General features: G+C 35.0%; 1 protein-coding gene across 7 annotated transcripts in view; it reads left to right on the forward strand.

The window, feature by feature from the left end:
* RGS7 (regulator of G protein signaling 7) overlaps positions 1-17,727 on the forward strand; it is a 228,759-nt gene that overhangs the window by 121,189 nt on the left and 89,843 nt on the right. For all 7 annotated transcript variants that reach the window (XM_066315661.1, XM_066315665.1, XM_066315662.1 and 4 more), the window contains one exon: positions 6,935-6,985. In XM_066315661.1, the coding sequence (XP_066171758.1) occupies positions 6,935-6,985 (51 nt within the window). The remainder of the gene's footprint in view (positions 1-6,934; positions 6,986-17,727) is intronic.

Raw genomic sequence — 17,727 nt, forward strand, 5'->3', positions numbered from 1 at the left:
AATTAAAAGGGGCCCCAACCAGAATACCCCAACAAGAACAACTAAAAACTGAGGTGACATGAAAGTTCAAAGGCCTGAAACTGCCTGTGTCTGAGCAGAAATTTGGACTAAGCTGCCTCATGATTTACAGAATGCAATTAGCAGTAGAGACTGTTCTCTTCCATGTGGAGTTTCTCACTATTTTTAAAAAGAAATTACATAATCATTGAGAAAGATAGAAAAAAAATTCTTTAGGCTAGTGACTAGGCACTCACCTACAAGGTGGTGCATTGATATTGCAGAACAGCCTCGTTGCCTCTTGGTTTACACAGTACACACTGATGGCTGCTAAGGGCATGGACCCAATTGTGTTTGTTGTTTGGAGGCTTCCTGCTCTCCACTTGGATCCAGAACTTTTGGAGGATGTGATTTAACTTGAGTTCCCAAAGGTAGTGGTAGATAGAGAACACGATGAATAGCTGTATTCTTGGCTGTTTCTGTTAATAATACCCAAATGTATCTGCAGGTGTTTTAATGGTAAGGAGAGGAATTAATTGAGAGAAAAAGGAAGGGATATCATGATGAGAAAAGTTGGAAATCGCATAGCTTCTTACCTTCTTTTAGCATTATTTAAGATTTCTCATGAATGGGAAATCAAGTAGGTCTCACTGATAAGTCTCCTGGATTCCTTGTTTATCTCAGCCTATAGAAGTTTTGCTTGAAGAAAGCATACAGTAGTTAAAAATTAGATGGGTGGTGGTGTGGGGTTTTGTTTGTTTGTTTTGGTTTTTTTTTTTTTCTGGTTCTGGTTGATTGGTTTTTGGTTTGGTTTGGTTTTTTTGTAGGTGAGGATTTCTCAAAAATTAAATTTCTTTAGGGCATTTTTATGGTGTTCAAAACTCTTATATTTTTGGGGCTTTTCCCCCCATAAATATTTTTCACATAGAGGAAGTTTTTAAGATTCTACATGTCTTGTGCATGCTGATACTCTATTAGCGTTCATCACAAGATTTAACATAATTCTGAAGAAAAGCATAAAAATTCTTTTGTAATAGGCTGCACAGGGCTTTCATGGAACTTAGTTTTTCTAAACAGCATCACTCTTGTCTTGCAAATGTTTAGCATGGGGCAATGTTCTTCAGCAAGATGCTAAACTCTAGTGCTTGGGATAAGAGCCTTGGGATTACAGGGGTTTCATCAGTGGTTACTGGTGTGTTGCCAGTTATGCACAGCTAGTGTCCTTTGTAAAATAGTCATTTGTGGCTGTGGAAGAGATCTAAGTGGAGGATGTCTTTTGGGAAACTTTAGAGATAAATGTTGCCAGAATGAAGCAGCAATCCCTTTTGCTGAAGGACACTGGGGCCTGTGTGGATTTCCACTTTTAGAATAGAGTGGCACAGATACACAGCAGTATTTAATTATCCTTTTAGTGTTTATGAACTGGATTTCTGCTCTGAAGCTTGAGACAGGGTGTGACTCCAGGGTTTACATGACTGAAATTTGTTGATCAGCACCATTGATTTATTTCATATTGGTATGGAAGGGAAAGAGATTTTTGCATTCTTTATTAGCTCTTTCACAATATGAATGTAGATGAATTTTGCTGCCTAAAGCAGAAAGTCATAATGGTATCAAGCAACATGTTCTTTACAAGGTTAGGCTAGCCAGAATTATGGATCCTTTCTGCTCTTGTAGGCTTGAGTATTTCTGAGGACTACTTACAGCTGAGAAAGAAAGAATCCAACTCAAAATCAGTAGGATGATTCATTTGAAGGTTTTATTTCTGCAAATTCCTGTATCTACCTTCACTTTGGAAAAAAGTGTATTTCAGATTGTTGTTTTAAAACTAGAAAACTGCAATTACTTTTGTGCTTGAGTAGTTTTATTAAAATATGTCATATTCTCTCTACAGTTAATATTATTCAGATGATACTTTTAAATCTACACCTGGGTACAATCTTCCTCAACATAAGTCAAACAAATGTGTGTTCCACCCTCAATTATAATATATCAAAAGAGTAAGTTTCTGCATTTGTTTTCATCAGTCATTCTAAAAAAACTAGTGACAGAAGTGTGTGTGAACGTTGAGTGTGAAAGTTGAGCTGTAAATAATTTCCTTAATCAAATTGCACTCTGATCAACGATGTTTTTTTTTCTTTTAAAAATTCAACCCATTTAAATAGTAAAGATCAGAAAGTTAAATATGTAAGTGCAATTAACAGGGTATTCAAACTATTAATGTCAGCTCTGTTGCCACTCATGATAAAAAATACTATGAAGTAAAGTCTATAAATCTATTTTACATTAATCCAAAAAATATAGAAAAGAATGAAAAACCTAGTAAATAAAAATATACATAATATATATAAAAATAAAAATATGGGTGGAAAGAATTTCTGGAGTTTGTGATCCTTTGGGCACTTCTGCAACCCCAGTGTCAGAAAGGAGTCCATCCATCCTTCTTTCACCTTTCTGTGGACACTGCAATCAAGTGATGCAAAGCCTCGCTTTATTAACTGTAATAGACTTAGGGAAAAATTAATCGGAATAATCCAGTATAGGTACTGAATAATAATGTATTTTTCCATTTTAAGCCAAATATAATATAGCCATTGTTTTTCTTCCCTCTGCTCTTCTGCCTGTAACTATATAGTATTTGATTTCTTTCAGATATGTGCATGAAGACTTCGTACACAGTTTGTTCTTCTCAGATAAAGAAAAGAAATTGTAAAATATCCATGCTGTTATAACTGTGGCAATATATACTATGGTTTATGATTGTGAAAACTTCAGGGAGAATGCAGATAATTTTTTCCCCATTCACCAGTAGAAAAGTCTTTCTTGCAGAGTCCTACTCTCCATTAGACAGCAGTTTTTGTTCAAAACCAGCTAGTGCTGAAAGCCTGAGAGACCACTGGCTTTTACTGTCTGCTCATCTAATCCACTTTCTGTGTTTCCAATGTCTGAATCAGTGGTGAGAAATGAAATTGCACATTATATTTTTTTTTTTGTCATGATCAAGGATTTTGAAGTTTATATCAGTGACTAAACCTGATTTCCTGATGTATCACCACAAAGTGATGGTGTTGAAGTGGAAGTTAAAATGACCCAATACCCTCCTCTCTCAATATAAAAATGAAGAGAAATAAAGCAAATACAATACTGTTTCCTTACTAATTTAGTAATAGTCTTGTCTTCAGTTTAGACAGTGATATTTTCTAGTCATGTTTGTTAAGTTATCTGCATGGTGATCTGCCCTGCCAAAAATTCTCCAGGTTCTCATGGCTAGGTGATGGTGAAGCACTGAAGCTGAGCCAGCCAACCATGGGGATCCCTTAAGGGAGCATCCGAATGTTCTGCTCCTGCCTTTCAGCACCAAACAGGCCCAGCTGCCCAGATTTCACTGTGCTGGGCAAACATAATCTTGATGGTTATGCTGCTCTTGAGAGTTCAAATTGCAAAAGCCTTGGTTGTCAACAGCAAAACTCTTGGTATCAGTAATGCGGGGGAGCTTCCTGTGTTGCTCTCCCTCTTCATTATCTGCAAATACTCTGAGGTCTAAAAGTAAAAAGAAGAATAGATTTCTGTTACTAAACTAAAATATGGACAGAAAAAGACTGTTTTCTTTGCAAGGTTGAACCTCTCTCTTTATGAAGTAAGACATCATTGAAATAAGTTTCTCAGTAGTCTTTTAGTTTATGATTCTGATTAATAAAATATACTTTCTTGCAGCTGTCCCTTCTTCCACTAGATATGTTTTTGATTTTTAAAAAAGAGCATTTTGAACTTTGCTTTTCTTTTGCAGAACTATTATAATATCTTCTTTCTGTCAGATCAAGGCTTACATGGCTCATTGCATCTATGCATAGCATTGATTTACAATTCCTGTGAAATTTTCTATAGGTCAGAACCAGCACCTTTTGAAAATGTATTCTGTAAGGACTTGTTTAAAATAGGTGATTTTCTCTGAAAGGTAACCTTAGCATTGCCCTGGCCTTTATGACTTTGACTTGAAAATTAGTATTGCCGGGTTCAGAGAGCATGCTTTCCTCAAAAATGTTTTCTTAAGATGCTGTGACATCTTCAGCAACTGCTATTTTTGGACCATTTCATTTAAAATTAATCACTTGTGGACTTTTCAACAAGTACATTTCATGAAGAACATGACTGACTCTTTTTTATTTGTATATGAATATAGACATGTTTTTGCCTATTTGTTTAAAGAAGATTAAAATTTGCCTTTTTTTTAGACTTTAATAAGATCTTGTGAATTTTATTGCCTTTATCAGGGTAGGTGTTGGAATTTAAGGAATCTCACTCTTGGGTTTCAGGCTCTATATCTAAAAAAACCCCTTTTTCTAAATGTTTTCTGCTTTGCTATCTTTAAGATATTATTAAAAATTATTGCTTTGCCTTTTCCAGTTTTATTAGCTTTAGAAATTGGCATGACAGCTGAAGGTTTTTCTGGAATTTGAAAATTCAGTCGGCAATTTGACTGGTCTTCTTCACCTTGCAGATGTAATAGCAACTTGACTTTTTCTGCTGCTTGCTGGAATTGAGGCAGGGAGACCTGGAGAACTTGATAATCTGCTTTGACAATGTAGTACCTGGGTCTTTGATATCACACATTAAACAGTGTACAAAAAACTTAGTATGTGACACAGCTAACATTTTCTATTTTGGATAGCTGAAATTTTCCTTTTCAGGTGAGTCCAGAACCAAGGTAGTGGCTTCCATAAAATTTATATCATCTAACTAGCTTGTCTTTTTGCTAGATTTCTGGTGATAAGACATAATCAAGTTTGAAGGTTAAAGATTTTTCATCCTATAAATATTAGTTCTTGTTTACAAATAATGAAGTTTATAGTCTTGGATGATAATTCCTATAGATGTGAAGTGTCGTGTATGAAAACTCATGAATTTACTGGCCAATTTTTTTCAAAGCTACAGTCAGTAGCTTTGAATACAGGAAGTATTTTTTTCCTGTTTTCACCTGTTTTGCTGCCTTGTTTTTTTTTTTGTTTTGTTTTGTTCTTTTTTTTTCTTTTTTTTCTTTTTTTTCCCCTGAGATAAGAAATTAGAGTAATAGTTTTCTTTTAGAAACGCATTTGCATAAGTAATAAACCTTAGAAAATGGCAAAAGAAAAAAAAAAAAAAGGAAACAGTTTTGTTGATTAGATGTTAAGACTAATAGCTAACTATTTATATTAAACTAATTTTTTTCCTTCAATGTCAACCTTGTACATTTCATATGTATTTAAAAAGTGTTAAAATTGTATCTATAAAAATAAAATATTTTGGGGGATAGGAATATCTATCTGAAACATTTTTTATACCTCCAGCAGCATGCAAAGGTAAATTGCCTTGTTTAAAGAATAAAACCATGTAATTGCTATGAGAAACTCTGCCACTGCAGTTTAAAATCTCTCAAAATTTAGAAATTTAACATATCAATGAAAAACATTTACTCTGGACATGGTTGTTAAGTCTCTAGAGATTTTCACTTCTATGTAATCAACTTTGTAATGCATACATACATGAAAAGGTATGATACAAGCAATGAGGCTTTGTAAAATACATGATAAAGCTATTCACTAAGTGCAGTAAAATAAAAGCCAGAAGTAAATTTCCTTTCTTTTCTGAAATGCCTTTTTGAAATACTGTTTTCATTGCCTTAAGAAAAGCAAAGGAAATTTTGCAGTATGTAAAGTACAGGAAGAAATCTGAATCTAAGGAGTGACAGGGGAAATACACTCCACATTCTGATGCTATATATTATACTACATTTAAGAGATTTTATTGTTTTGGTTTGGTTTATATTTGTGTGAGATGTAGAGATTTTTATTATTGTTTTAAATTTAAGATTTATAAAAGAGTTTTGTCCTTATGCCTAGTGGGAAGTGTATGATCAACTTACATATTGGTTCTATAAGGAAATAGATTTCTCTATTACCTTGCATGTCTGAACTGGGCATGACATGAAACATGAAGAACATGCATGTAACATAACCTCAGTGTTTTAACCATTTTCCCTCTAAGCCAGTTTGGTTATTTCAAGTTGCTCAAATTATGAGTGTGGTTTGGGAATTTTGTCTGCAGCAATGCTTCATAATTTATTTTGCAAATCATGTTCACAGTGGGTGAAGTTCAACTGTAGCTTTTTACTCGTAAAACAAGGCTGACTTCAGCTTGTGGCATAAAGTGCAAGGTGTGATAGAAGTGCAATTGTTAGAAATGCATGCCCAAGAGGAGCAGATGGGTTAGGAATTAGGAGGTGAGGTTGGAAGGATACTCAGTGTGAAAGGCAGGAAGAAATCTGGTATCAAAGGTGTTAGGAGGTAAGCAATAGCATGGGACCTTACAATAAGGCAGGAAATTAAATAGAAAGAAAAGGATATGCAAAAAATGAAGGGGTAGAGAGCAGGGGAGACTGGTAAGGAGCAAGGAAGTGGTAAGGAAAGCACTTCAGCAGTGAGGGAAAAAAGAATTTTGTCAAGAGCTTAGCCAGGAGATGGAATTTGGTACACTTGTAGTCCACACGTAGGTAACTGAATATGCCTTTACTGGTAAAGTAACTTTTAAGTGGGATGGGGGGAAGGGGGAAACTTAAATTAATAAAGTGGTTTTTTATGTACATTTTGCAGTAGTGTAATTTTTAAAATGCAGACTACTACTGCACACTTAATGCACTTTTATTACTTTTTATAAGTCTTCGCCTAAAGAAAGAAGTTCTGTGTTTCACTGTTAAAACAAAGCTAAAAAAAGAAACCGAATTAAACAGAATGGCCAGTGTTGTTTTTTTTTTTTTTTTTTTTTTTTTTTTTTTTTCCCCTAGACAGACTGAGCAAAAAATGTAGATCTCTTTCATGGAAGAACAATATTAATTCCCTCAGGGATCTGAAGAATAGTGAGAGAAAACTTACTAATCTATAAATGTCTTTTCTTTTGTTCCTAGGCTCAGATATTGTTCAATGGTTAACAAAGAACTTATCGATAGAAGACCCAGGTAATTTCTGTTTTCTCATCTTCAAATTCTAGTTTGTTTTTTTAAAATTATCAGACCTGATTTTTTTTTTTGCTGTGGTGGGAGTGAGGAGACAACATTTGATGAGTACAATTTCAATAGCAAAATAGACACAAAATCTTGGAAAACTTTGCTAACAATCTGAGGATTTTGATTATCCATTTTATTGCAGCAGGTACGTGGAAACAATATGAGAATGATAATAATAATTCTTTTGTAGAAAATATGCTTGAGTCCATGAGAAATTTACTCAGTGTTACGCTAAATAATTTGTTAAATACATGCTGATTTTTTACAGATTTTTTCAATATATAAAAAATAAATAGAACTATTAAAATACATTCCTGTACTGTTGCCAAAAGCTAATCTTAAATTTGGACACTTCTACAGCATCTTAAGTGAAAAATGCAGTGCAAATAAAATCAGTGAAATGAGGAAATGAAGGAAGAACAGTTCATTGCTCTATCAGCTGGGTTGGGACATGGAAATAAGGGTTTGGTTCCAAACTGTGCCATTGATTTCTTGTGTGCCCAGCGGGAAACACAGGTTTGTTATTATATTTAGCTATTATTTATTTCCTGGATTTACAGGAATCTAGTTACCTGATCAGAAATTTTCCATAGAGGAATGATTTCTAGTAGAAAATGCTGACTTGCAGAAACAAAATATACTATGGAAGTGCTCATTTTCTTTTGATTAGAGGAAAAATAATCTGCCTTCTTTAAAAACTGATCGAAAATACTTTTTTTTCTTGCTTTCTTTCAGTTTTTTTTTTTTTTTTTGTAATATATTGGAGGTAATTTTTGTCTTTATTTTTAAAATGTGTTTTTCTATCAAATTAGAAATCAAATTATGATCATTGCAAAGAGCAAAATCACTGTATTTAAAATTGCTACTTGAGCAATGAGGAACTATCAGTAAATAATTTGATATTTGGAAGTAGTGAGTTCACAACATATTGACATGTTATGTGAAAGGGATTGCTACATTTTTAGCTAACTTTGAACAGTGTCATGTGCTTTCTTCCTGAAGATAATTTGGAGGCTTCAAGAGACCCAAGTGTGACATTGCATTTGTTAGTTTTCAGCTACAAAACATTGACCTGCTTGTATTTACCAGTGTTTGAAAAATTTTTAGACTATGTTTATTTGATGTGGAAGCTTAACCTTTGTTTGTGAAACCGGAACGGCCATCCTGGAATAGGCTCTCGTTCAGATTACCTGCTTGTTGCAAAATTTGGAATAGAAAAACTTCTACTAAATGGAAAACATGTCTCCTTGGTTCCCTATGTTCGTATCCAATTAAAATTAAACAAACACACAAACTACTAACATATGTAACCAAAACACCACAGTAATTTAACTGAAGCTGGATTTTATCCTCTCAGATTACATGGATGGAAAAAAAAATCCATAATGACAAAAATGTCTTATGTATTTTGGTCCTAGTCCAAAGTCAGCTATTCTGGAGCTGGTTAAATTCAGATCTTCAGCAAACAAATAGCCCTAAATGCTTCCTTTGGGTAATGCTCAGAATTGCCAGATGACAGTGAACTTGACAGATGGTGAGCAAGAGCTTTTCACATGACAGAACTTCTGAAAATGTTCTGTTTTTTTCAAAATCCCCAAGTGTCTTGCTTTTCATTTCAGTTCTGGACAAGTCAATCTAGAACCTTGTGTGGAAAAGCCCCAGATTTCTGCCATCTGTTGTCACTATAATTTGGATTTCCAATTTCTTCTGATTGCTTTTAACCCATGTGTCAGGATTTAACCTGGTTGTCTTTTAAAACTACGCAGTAGGGTCCTGTTACTTGTGAATCACTTGTGAAGCTATGCAGTTTTGTGATGCAGAAGTAAATAATACCTCAGTTTGCACTGAAAATTGTCACCTCTGTCTAAATCTGGTAACAGCCACATACCTGGAAGAACAGCATAAAGTAGACATTGGAGGGCACATCTTAAGAGTATATTCTACTCTGTTCAGAAAAATGTAAGGACTATTAGCACACCAAATAGTGCTGTGCAACTACTCATGCAAGCACATCGGGTAAATTGTGATTTAAGGGGTTTGTAGAGAGATTCACACAAGGGACCTCAGGTAAGAACGACCTCACTAGGTCATGTGGTCCAAAACTTTCATGGAGAGGCAAATCTGGGTTAAATTACTGAGCACTCTGTCCTGTCTCATCCTGAACACTGCCACTGGTGGGAACTCCACCACATCCAGTGATTGTTTGTTCTCACTGTAAAAAACTTGAATGGATGAAAACTCTCTCCATGTAACTTGTACTCATTGCCCCTTATCTTCTCAGTGTGGCTCTCTGTGAAGAGAATTTCTGTTCTCCAATCACTGGAAAAATGTGATGAAGAGCCTTCTGTTCTCCAGGGTGAAAACATCTAACTCTTTCAGTCAACTTGTTCTTTAATAAAACACAGAACTAGTAAGAAGAAAGTGATGCTACCACACTTTAAATATTTGAAAGTAGTATTTTGAAATGCTTTTTTTTTCCCTTCATTTTGCATAGGGAATAAAACTCCAACACCATGTAAGTGGGAATGACGTAGGCAGCTTTATGGGTACTGGGAGAACATAAGGCTGAAGAAGGCCTGACAGCAACTTTTGCTTCAGTGTGTTAATAAGTGTAAAGCTTTCACCTGGACACAGCAATTTACAGTAAAAAATAGTAACAAGTTGGAACTTGTAAACTGCTGGTCAATAAAACCATGCAAATTTTTAATAAATGGAAAATAGTATTCAGTGGAATATTTGAAAGATTTTGGCTTGCTTCAGTAGATCTCCATCAAGAAAATAAACTGGAAATAGGTGGATTCTGCTAATTTGTACCAGATTTGAAGTTATTTAAGAGGAGCAGAGCTTGTGCCCAGAATAGCTGTGCACAATGCAATGTACAGTTGCTGTTACATTGTTTGCTATTCAATATGTACTCAAAAAATGTTTGTGTTTCAGCCTACAACTCATGTGTAAAATTTTAAGGAACAGAAATTGTCCCAGTTATTTTTAATGGGGAAGTTTTATTCAGGCATAAATATAAGCATGATCTCAACCTGAAAAGAAGCAATTAACTGAGTTTACAGAATTGTAAGGGCTTGTGGTTTGGCACTTAGACATGTGTTGTTGAATTGACCGTTACAGGGTAAGTGCTGACTCTTCACTGATGTTGCCAATTACCCTTAATGTGGAAAATCTACTCTGTTTTTCTACTTTGTGTTTTCATCTTTTGAAGTGATCATTAATGACGTGAAATGCACCAGACTGGCCACATCAGATACTAAAGTTCCTGTAATCCTTAGTGGGAAAAAATAGAACAAAAAAGGGTAGATGGGCTGATTTAAAGGTATCAGTTCAAATTGCCAAGAGTTTAATCCTTTACTTGGTTCTTGCACTGATTTCTTCAATGTCCTTTCAGCAAACACTTGATTTCTCTATTCCCTGACATTCAATATCCTAATAGTAAATCATGCTTTGTGTCCTAAAGGAGAAAGAACAGTATGAGTTTTCCAGTCTTTTCACAAGGAAATGGTGTTATTCACAAGCACTCATTTCATCTTCAAGTCATCCCTAGAATAATTTCCATCTAGATGTCTCAGAAAATGCCTTAAAGTGTAGATAATGCATTTAGACATAATCCTCATGTTTTTAAACCTTTAACATTTTAAACCTTTATTGCTGAGTGTTGCTTATTTAATTTTCTCATATCTGCCAACCTGCTGAATTTGGCTGGCGGCACTTCTCTATTGAATTGTTGCTCCAGCAGAGCCACTGCAGCTGCTGTAGAATGCTCAACATCTGCAGTCACATTGCTTTGCTCCAGCTCATTTGGACAGTCTGTTGAAGTAGTTTGCTACTGCTCTTGAACATCAGGAATTACACTGAAACATATATTTGACTAAATCTAAGTTTTATAGTTATGAAAAAATATTTCCTTGATATTTGTGCCCTCCTGTGATTTTTCAGTTTCAGTTCTTACCATTTGTAGTCTTTTCATGTAACTGGTGTAACTGATTTGTAACTAGATGCCCATCAGCATCTTTGTGAGCTGTGGTCACTGATCCAGTGCAATAAAAAGGGAGGGCTCAGTAGCCCAACATCTGTTTATGTTCCAGTTTTCCCTCTTTAGTAAAGTCTCTCTCCAGCAGCTGGTGTACTATTAATGACCTTGAGAATACACAGTACTTGCTTGAAAGAGTTCAAAGAAAAATGTTAGGGTTTTTATTTGATTTTATGAAAGTTTACTTGAAAAATTGTTCAGTTCTCAGTTTTGCCCTTTCCCCAATTATATGCAGAAAGGTAGCAGCAAAGAGCAGGAGCCAGACAAGATGTTCTAAACAATTGCCATTTGGGAAACAGGACCAGAGAGCTGCAAGCAAAGGGGAGGTGCTTTTAGAGATTGCTAGCAGAGAAAGAGTCTCTTATGAGAAGGAATAAAGTAGGGAATGGAAAGGTCAGGCTTATCTTTGCAGTCTTTGCATTAATCAAAACCTGTGCAAGTGAAACAAGAGTAGAATGCTCCCCTTTTATTATCTTGACTTAAAAAAAACCCCAAAAACCAAATCAAAATTTCAAGAAAAGTAATTTATACTGCCTGCAAACATACTCTACCCCTCATACTGGGAACCCAGAGACACCAGGCACTCTCCTCTTTCATATGCCTGATAGAAATTCAGGCACATTTTCTTCTATGGCAAACCTCATGAACCTTCGTCAGTTCTAGTGTAACTAACTTCTCAATCTCCTTCTAGTGGGTGAATTTGATCTGAGCTTGTCAGATCCTGTAACATTTCAATGGAATAATGACTTTAATCTCAGATGGGCAAAAAGAAAGTAAACCAAAATTCTGTTTGAGAACGGAAAATGTCAGAAAGTAGACACTGCTTTAATTTCAATAATATTAACATTGTGAAACTCATGCAAAAAATGTATGGGTTAGGTTTCATACAATTCCAAGCAGCATAGGGGGTACTTACCTGTGTGTGGCAATCAGTGGGTTTCTAGCCACTCTTGAGGTTCCAGGAGTGCAATGGTAAATGTTCACTTGAAGAAGGTGTTTTATTTGCCCAAAGCCTTTAGAGGGATTTTGCAAATGGTGAACAGAAGTGTACTGTCTGCAATTCAGTTGTGACAGGATATATCAGATTTAATGGATTTCATGATTTTTTCCACTGAAGTGTCTTCCAGATTTGTATAATCTATTATCCTGTGTAGAATGCATGTGTTAGGAGTGTTTCCCAAGAGCACACAGACCTGCAGGGCTACCTGGAGTGAGCTGTTTTTCTACAAATGTGCCTGTACTGTTTGAACAGTTTCATTTCCAGGTAGTCACTCTTGAAAGTGATTAATATGTTCCTAGTTTGGCCATTTTATGTTGTCATTTGTAGATAGGTGGTAGGCTACATCAGTACTCATTTTCAATTGTCTTTGATGGAGCAGTCATTTCTTCTGACCTTTTAGGTAGTATGGCATCTGTTAAAGAAGAACAGTTTTTTACACCTTATGGGGAGATACAAAGTTTGTGGCAGGTACTGGTGCAAAGTATGGTATCATCATTATGATTAATATGTTACCATGATATTGGTGACACAGTGTTTCTTCCACATAACCTGATAGGTAAAACTATTACAACTATTTAATCATGCTAAGCATGTCCAAATGAAATTATTCCTCTGTTACTGTCTTAAGGAGGCATTATTTTGCAAGATTTCATAAAAAACAGTTAATGTTTTTTCACTCTAGTAATTAAGAAACTTTATAAATATTTGAATAACCTGGGAAGTATAAATGAGCTGTGTCTGTTTAATTTATAAATAAATTTCCATCTTGGAGTAATATGTAAAGATGACAAATATGTAATTTCCTGCTGTCTAGCAGAATTTTCTGTACAATATAATAGTTGTAAAAATAAAATGATAGTACTAGATATTGGTATGACAAAATACACATATTCTGTAAAGTTGTTTCTGTGAGCAACCTGCCTGATATTGTCAATAGAATACTGATTCAAAATGGATCTCTTTTGGTTCTAATTAGGCTTTGAGCAACCTGACCTACTGAATGGTGTCTCTGACTATATCAGCAGGGTTGAAACCAGATGAAATTTAAGGTCTCTTCCAACTCAAACTGTACTACAATTCTGTGATTCAACTATAACTTGTGTGACATACACATTTTCTGTGTAAAACAGATCTCTATTGATGCTTCTTTATCTCTGGTTAAAAGCAAGGCATCAAGTGATTTTTTTTAAATTTTACTTTTTCTTCATACAATTCCTTGGTGCTGACTTCAAAGATATTTATTTTAACAGGAAATAATTATTGCCTTTATTGTTAAAGTCTCCAGATTATACTCAGAATTGTTTTCAGTATTAAGTATAATACCTTCACATGATATTCACTCCTTTGTCCTTTGTTTTAATCATTAAAGGTGAAATTCCAGCCTCTGCACAAAGTTGGAGGTTTTATTTTTAACTCCAATGAAACAAGATTTAACTAGGTGCCTTTTGAAATAGGATTAGGTGTAACATGGCCTTTTAGCTACATCTCAGGCTAAAATCCAAAAGCCAGTTTATAAAACCTGCCTGATACTCAATTAGGTTTTAAAAATTGAAACAAACCAACAGCCAGCATATTCTTTACAATTCAGTAGGCAGGATGGACTTTATTCCGCTGAGGTCTTTGAGAGCTGTATTGAGAGAAAAGAATGAAAAAAATAACTGACTAGAATACAAAATACTGATTAAAAAATAAGTCTGAACAAGCCTACTGATATAAAAAGTTAATTTTAAAACTACTACCTGATCGAGCTGATAGAAGCTGAAACATCAGTAAGTTTTAATTTTAAGTAATTTAATTGGAAAAAGCTTCAGATGATCTGTTGCACCATTTGAAGGAATGATTTTCATCCTGTCACAGAACAAATTAGGACATAATCTAAATTACACAATTGAAATATTTAGCCATGAAGTTAGGGCAAAGTATGTTCTTTTAGAGAGAGCTCTGATAACTTTTAAAAATAAAACTAATTATTTAATTGCATGGGTTGAATTATAATAACCTTCTTAAGAAATTATTTTATCTCATTTCTACTAAAGCTACTAGGAATTTTTGTGCTTTTCTTACTGTTTGACAGCCTCCTTCTGATCCTTTGTGATCATACCGAGTTTTGGAGATTTAAGAGGAAGAATATTTACTAATTCCCAATTCACACTGGCATAATTAATTAAAAGCAGCTAAATAACTGTCTAGAGATTTCATTAGATTTCTGCTTCCTTGTTTGCCAAAGAGCTGTGTTATGTAGTAATGGAAAATGCAAGTAGGTGGAAGTGAGATTTTGAATCTGGCCAATTTAATTGAATAAAAGCAGTTGAAATCCTATTTCATCTTGCTGACAGCTGCTGCAGCTATTTATAGTCAAGTAAACAAAAATGTTTTGATATTTACATGTCATATGTAGTCTTTGATGACTGGAAGGTTAGTGTGAGACTTTCTCTTGATTTTGTTAATAATTGACCTTAGGAGTGTTTTAAATTTTTCCGTAGCACATGTAGAGAAATACAGCTCTACACACAGGGGCACAGTGATGGTCCGAGATCAGTCACATTTACTAGGCAAGGACATAACTTGCCATTTCATCTTGGACAGATTAATATTCCCTAGGCAGCACTCTCTCATTTTTATAATATTCCCTTCCCTCTTTCTCTGCTTTTTCTCCTGTCCTGTCCTGTCCCTGTCCTTGTCCCTGTCCCTCTTCCTCTTCCTCATTTAACTTGTTGCATTCAGTCAGTTACTCAAATTCCCAAAATTATCAGGATTTTAATTATTTGTGTGGCAGAGTGGGTGACAAGACCAATGTCGACTTTGGTTTTGTAGCTGCAAGACAGCATTTGGCTTCAGAACACTTTGAGCCACAAAATATAAAATATCTAGTGTCAATAGAATTTAACTTTTATAGGTGATAAAAATTTACTGCTCTCACTAAAGCTGAGGCTCAAATTAACTTAAAAAAATAATTTCAAGCCATAAAAAGACTTTATTCAAATCAGTTAGGGGAATACAGAAATGATTACAAGGAATTTACACTACCTTTTGAAAATTTGTTTCCTAATTACTATCTACTTTATGGTAATAGTTCAGTTAAACTGGAAAATTTAACCTTTTATTAGCCTTTAAACATATCAGAAATGTTAAATATTTGTATCTTAAAATTTTGTAACTATATACGTTATCAAATATAACCACTAGCATGAAATAAAAAAAAAAAAAAAAGGCAAAAGAATAAAAAGCAGCTACTATAGCATGGTAACTGTGAAACAGAATCATAGACTCGTTATGGTTTGAAAAGACCTTTTAAGATCATTGTGTCCAACCATTAACCCAGCACTGCCAAGTCCATCACTAAACCATGTCCCTAAGTCCCACATCTACACATCTTTTAAATAGCTCCAGGGATGGTGACTCAATGCCCTCCTTGGCAGCCTGTTCCAATGCTTGACAAACCTTTCTGTGAAAAAAATTTCCAGTCAAAATCACCCTCTGTGCAATTTGAGGTCATTTGCTTATTTTATTGGTTGTTACTTGGAAGAAGAGACTGTCCCCTGCCTGGCTGCAGCCTCCTTTCAGGCAGTTGTAGAGAGTGACAAGGTCACCCTGAGGCTCCTTTCTCCAGGCTCAACACCCCCAGCTCCCTCAGCTATTCCTCACAGGACTTGTGCTCCAGACCCTCCACCAGCTCTATTGCTTTTCTCCGGACATCCTCCGGCACCTCAATGTCTTTGTTGCAGTGAGGGCTCAGAATTCATTATGTGTGTGTGTGCTATGCTTATGCTCCTGCTGTCTTTCGGTTTGTTTTCTATTTCTTTCCTAATAATTCATTAGTTTCTGTTTGAGATCTGAGTGAACATTCTCACCAAATCACATAACACCTCTAGTTTTTCTTGAGCAGCAGCAGTAACCTAGCTGCCACTTATTGGACATGTACAGCTGGGGAGGGAAGGTTCATATCTAAAATGCTTAGTATTTATCAAAATTCAGTTTCAACTGCTTTATTGCTTAATGAATCAGTATTATATAGTTTTACATGATCTCCTCCCAACTAATTTTTTGCTGACTTCAGTAGTTACACTTTCAGCAAATTTTATATGTGACACAATTTTGTCATTCATACCCTTCTGTAGATAATTTGGGATTATCCTGAACAGTCCAGGACCTACTAAACACAGTTACTGTGTTCACCCCTGCTTCAGTTTAATATTATTACTTCAGTGTAATAATACATTATTTAGTGTAATAACTGATTTGCTGTCTCTAACCTTTATTCCCTCCTTTCTACCTGTTGCTTTTCTCACAATCTGCTTAATACCTTTAGAAAACATTTGAGGGAATCATGCCAAGAGCTCCCTGGGAATCCAAGATAATATGTTAACCAGATTTTCATAACCTTGTATGTTCTCTATTTCCCCATAAGAAATAGAGAACAGGGCTGTGAGATGTATCCAGCAATGAAAGTCATCCTGAATCTTCCTTTTTTGTTGCATTTATCTTTATTTTCATTCCTTCTGTGCTTTATTATAGTTCTTATTGTGTTTTCTGTATGGGTGTCTGTTTTGTACATCCTTTTTCCCCCTGTATTTCTGTTGGATATCCTTCTAAAGACATATTTTTAAACTTTTTTCCTTTTGTACTGAGGGTGATTAAATGATAAATGGCACACTATGGCTAACAGTTCAGCCATTTCATATTTTACTTGCCATAAAACGCAGATTGACCATTATTTTGAACCAGATACTTCTGTTCAATTTATTTTAAAGACTGACAGTTTTTGCTGCTGCTGTTGTCATCAGTCTCATATCTTCCTTATATATTCAGATTCTGTCATTAGAGAAGAAATAGGTCATTCATTGAGGCCTCTTCTCTTTTTGTGGGAAAAAAGGCACTCATGAAAGAGTTTTCACTGAGCTGTTTTTGCTAGTTAATATCTGTCAGTATTTCTGTATTTTTAATAGCAGAGTTTGTCTGGATGAACTGATGGTTCTCTAATCTCTATGTAAATCTATTGTAAGGGGGAGAAGTGAGAGCTAGGAGTGGGAGTTATGATAATAGGAACACAGGATGGCATAAAATGGACTTTTGCAACGTTAAAAATTTTGCTCCTTCATTTTGATGAGGAGTGAAATATATTTTATTTGCCAAACAAACTACTATAAATAATGGACAAAGAAAACTCTCTAAAAGTGATCCTGTTTGTAATAACTGCCAGAGGATTCTTGTGTATGTGCATCCCAGATAACTGTATCTGATCATATCGGGAGTGGCATGTTATACTTCAGAAAAGCCACCTCCACATTCTTTATTGCTGTTACCCTTCCTGAGCTCTGATGGCATTTTTTCTTGATGTGTGTCTCAATGACTCCAATTTAATTAAAAAGCTGTTAACTCCTGGTGGGCTTTAAAATCACAGCACTCTTCCCACAGAACAAGGTACATTATTTTCAGTATTTTATGCTCTCAGTTTGCTGGAGGTATGAAAATTGTTATAAAAGGAATTGTTTTCTTCTTTATTGAATTGAGTGCAGTGAAAGAGGCAGTTATTTTTCTAGCTGTGGCTGCTGCGTGTTCTTTGTATTTTCTGAACTGCTTGGTCATAAGTGGGTGTTCTGTGATTATGATAGCAATGCATGACAATGACACAAAGTTAATGGTTGATGCAAAAGA

This window comes from Sylvia atricapilla, chromosome 3, assembly GCF_009819655.1.
Source record: "Sylvia atricapilla isolate bSylAtr1 chromosome 3, bSylAtr1.pri, whole genome shotgun sequence".
Taxonomy (NCBI): Eukaryota; Metazoa; Chordata; class Aves; order Passeriformes; family Sylviidae; genus Sylvia; species Sylvia atricapilla.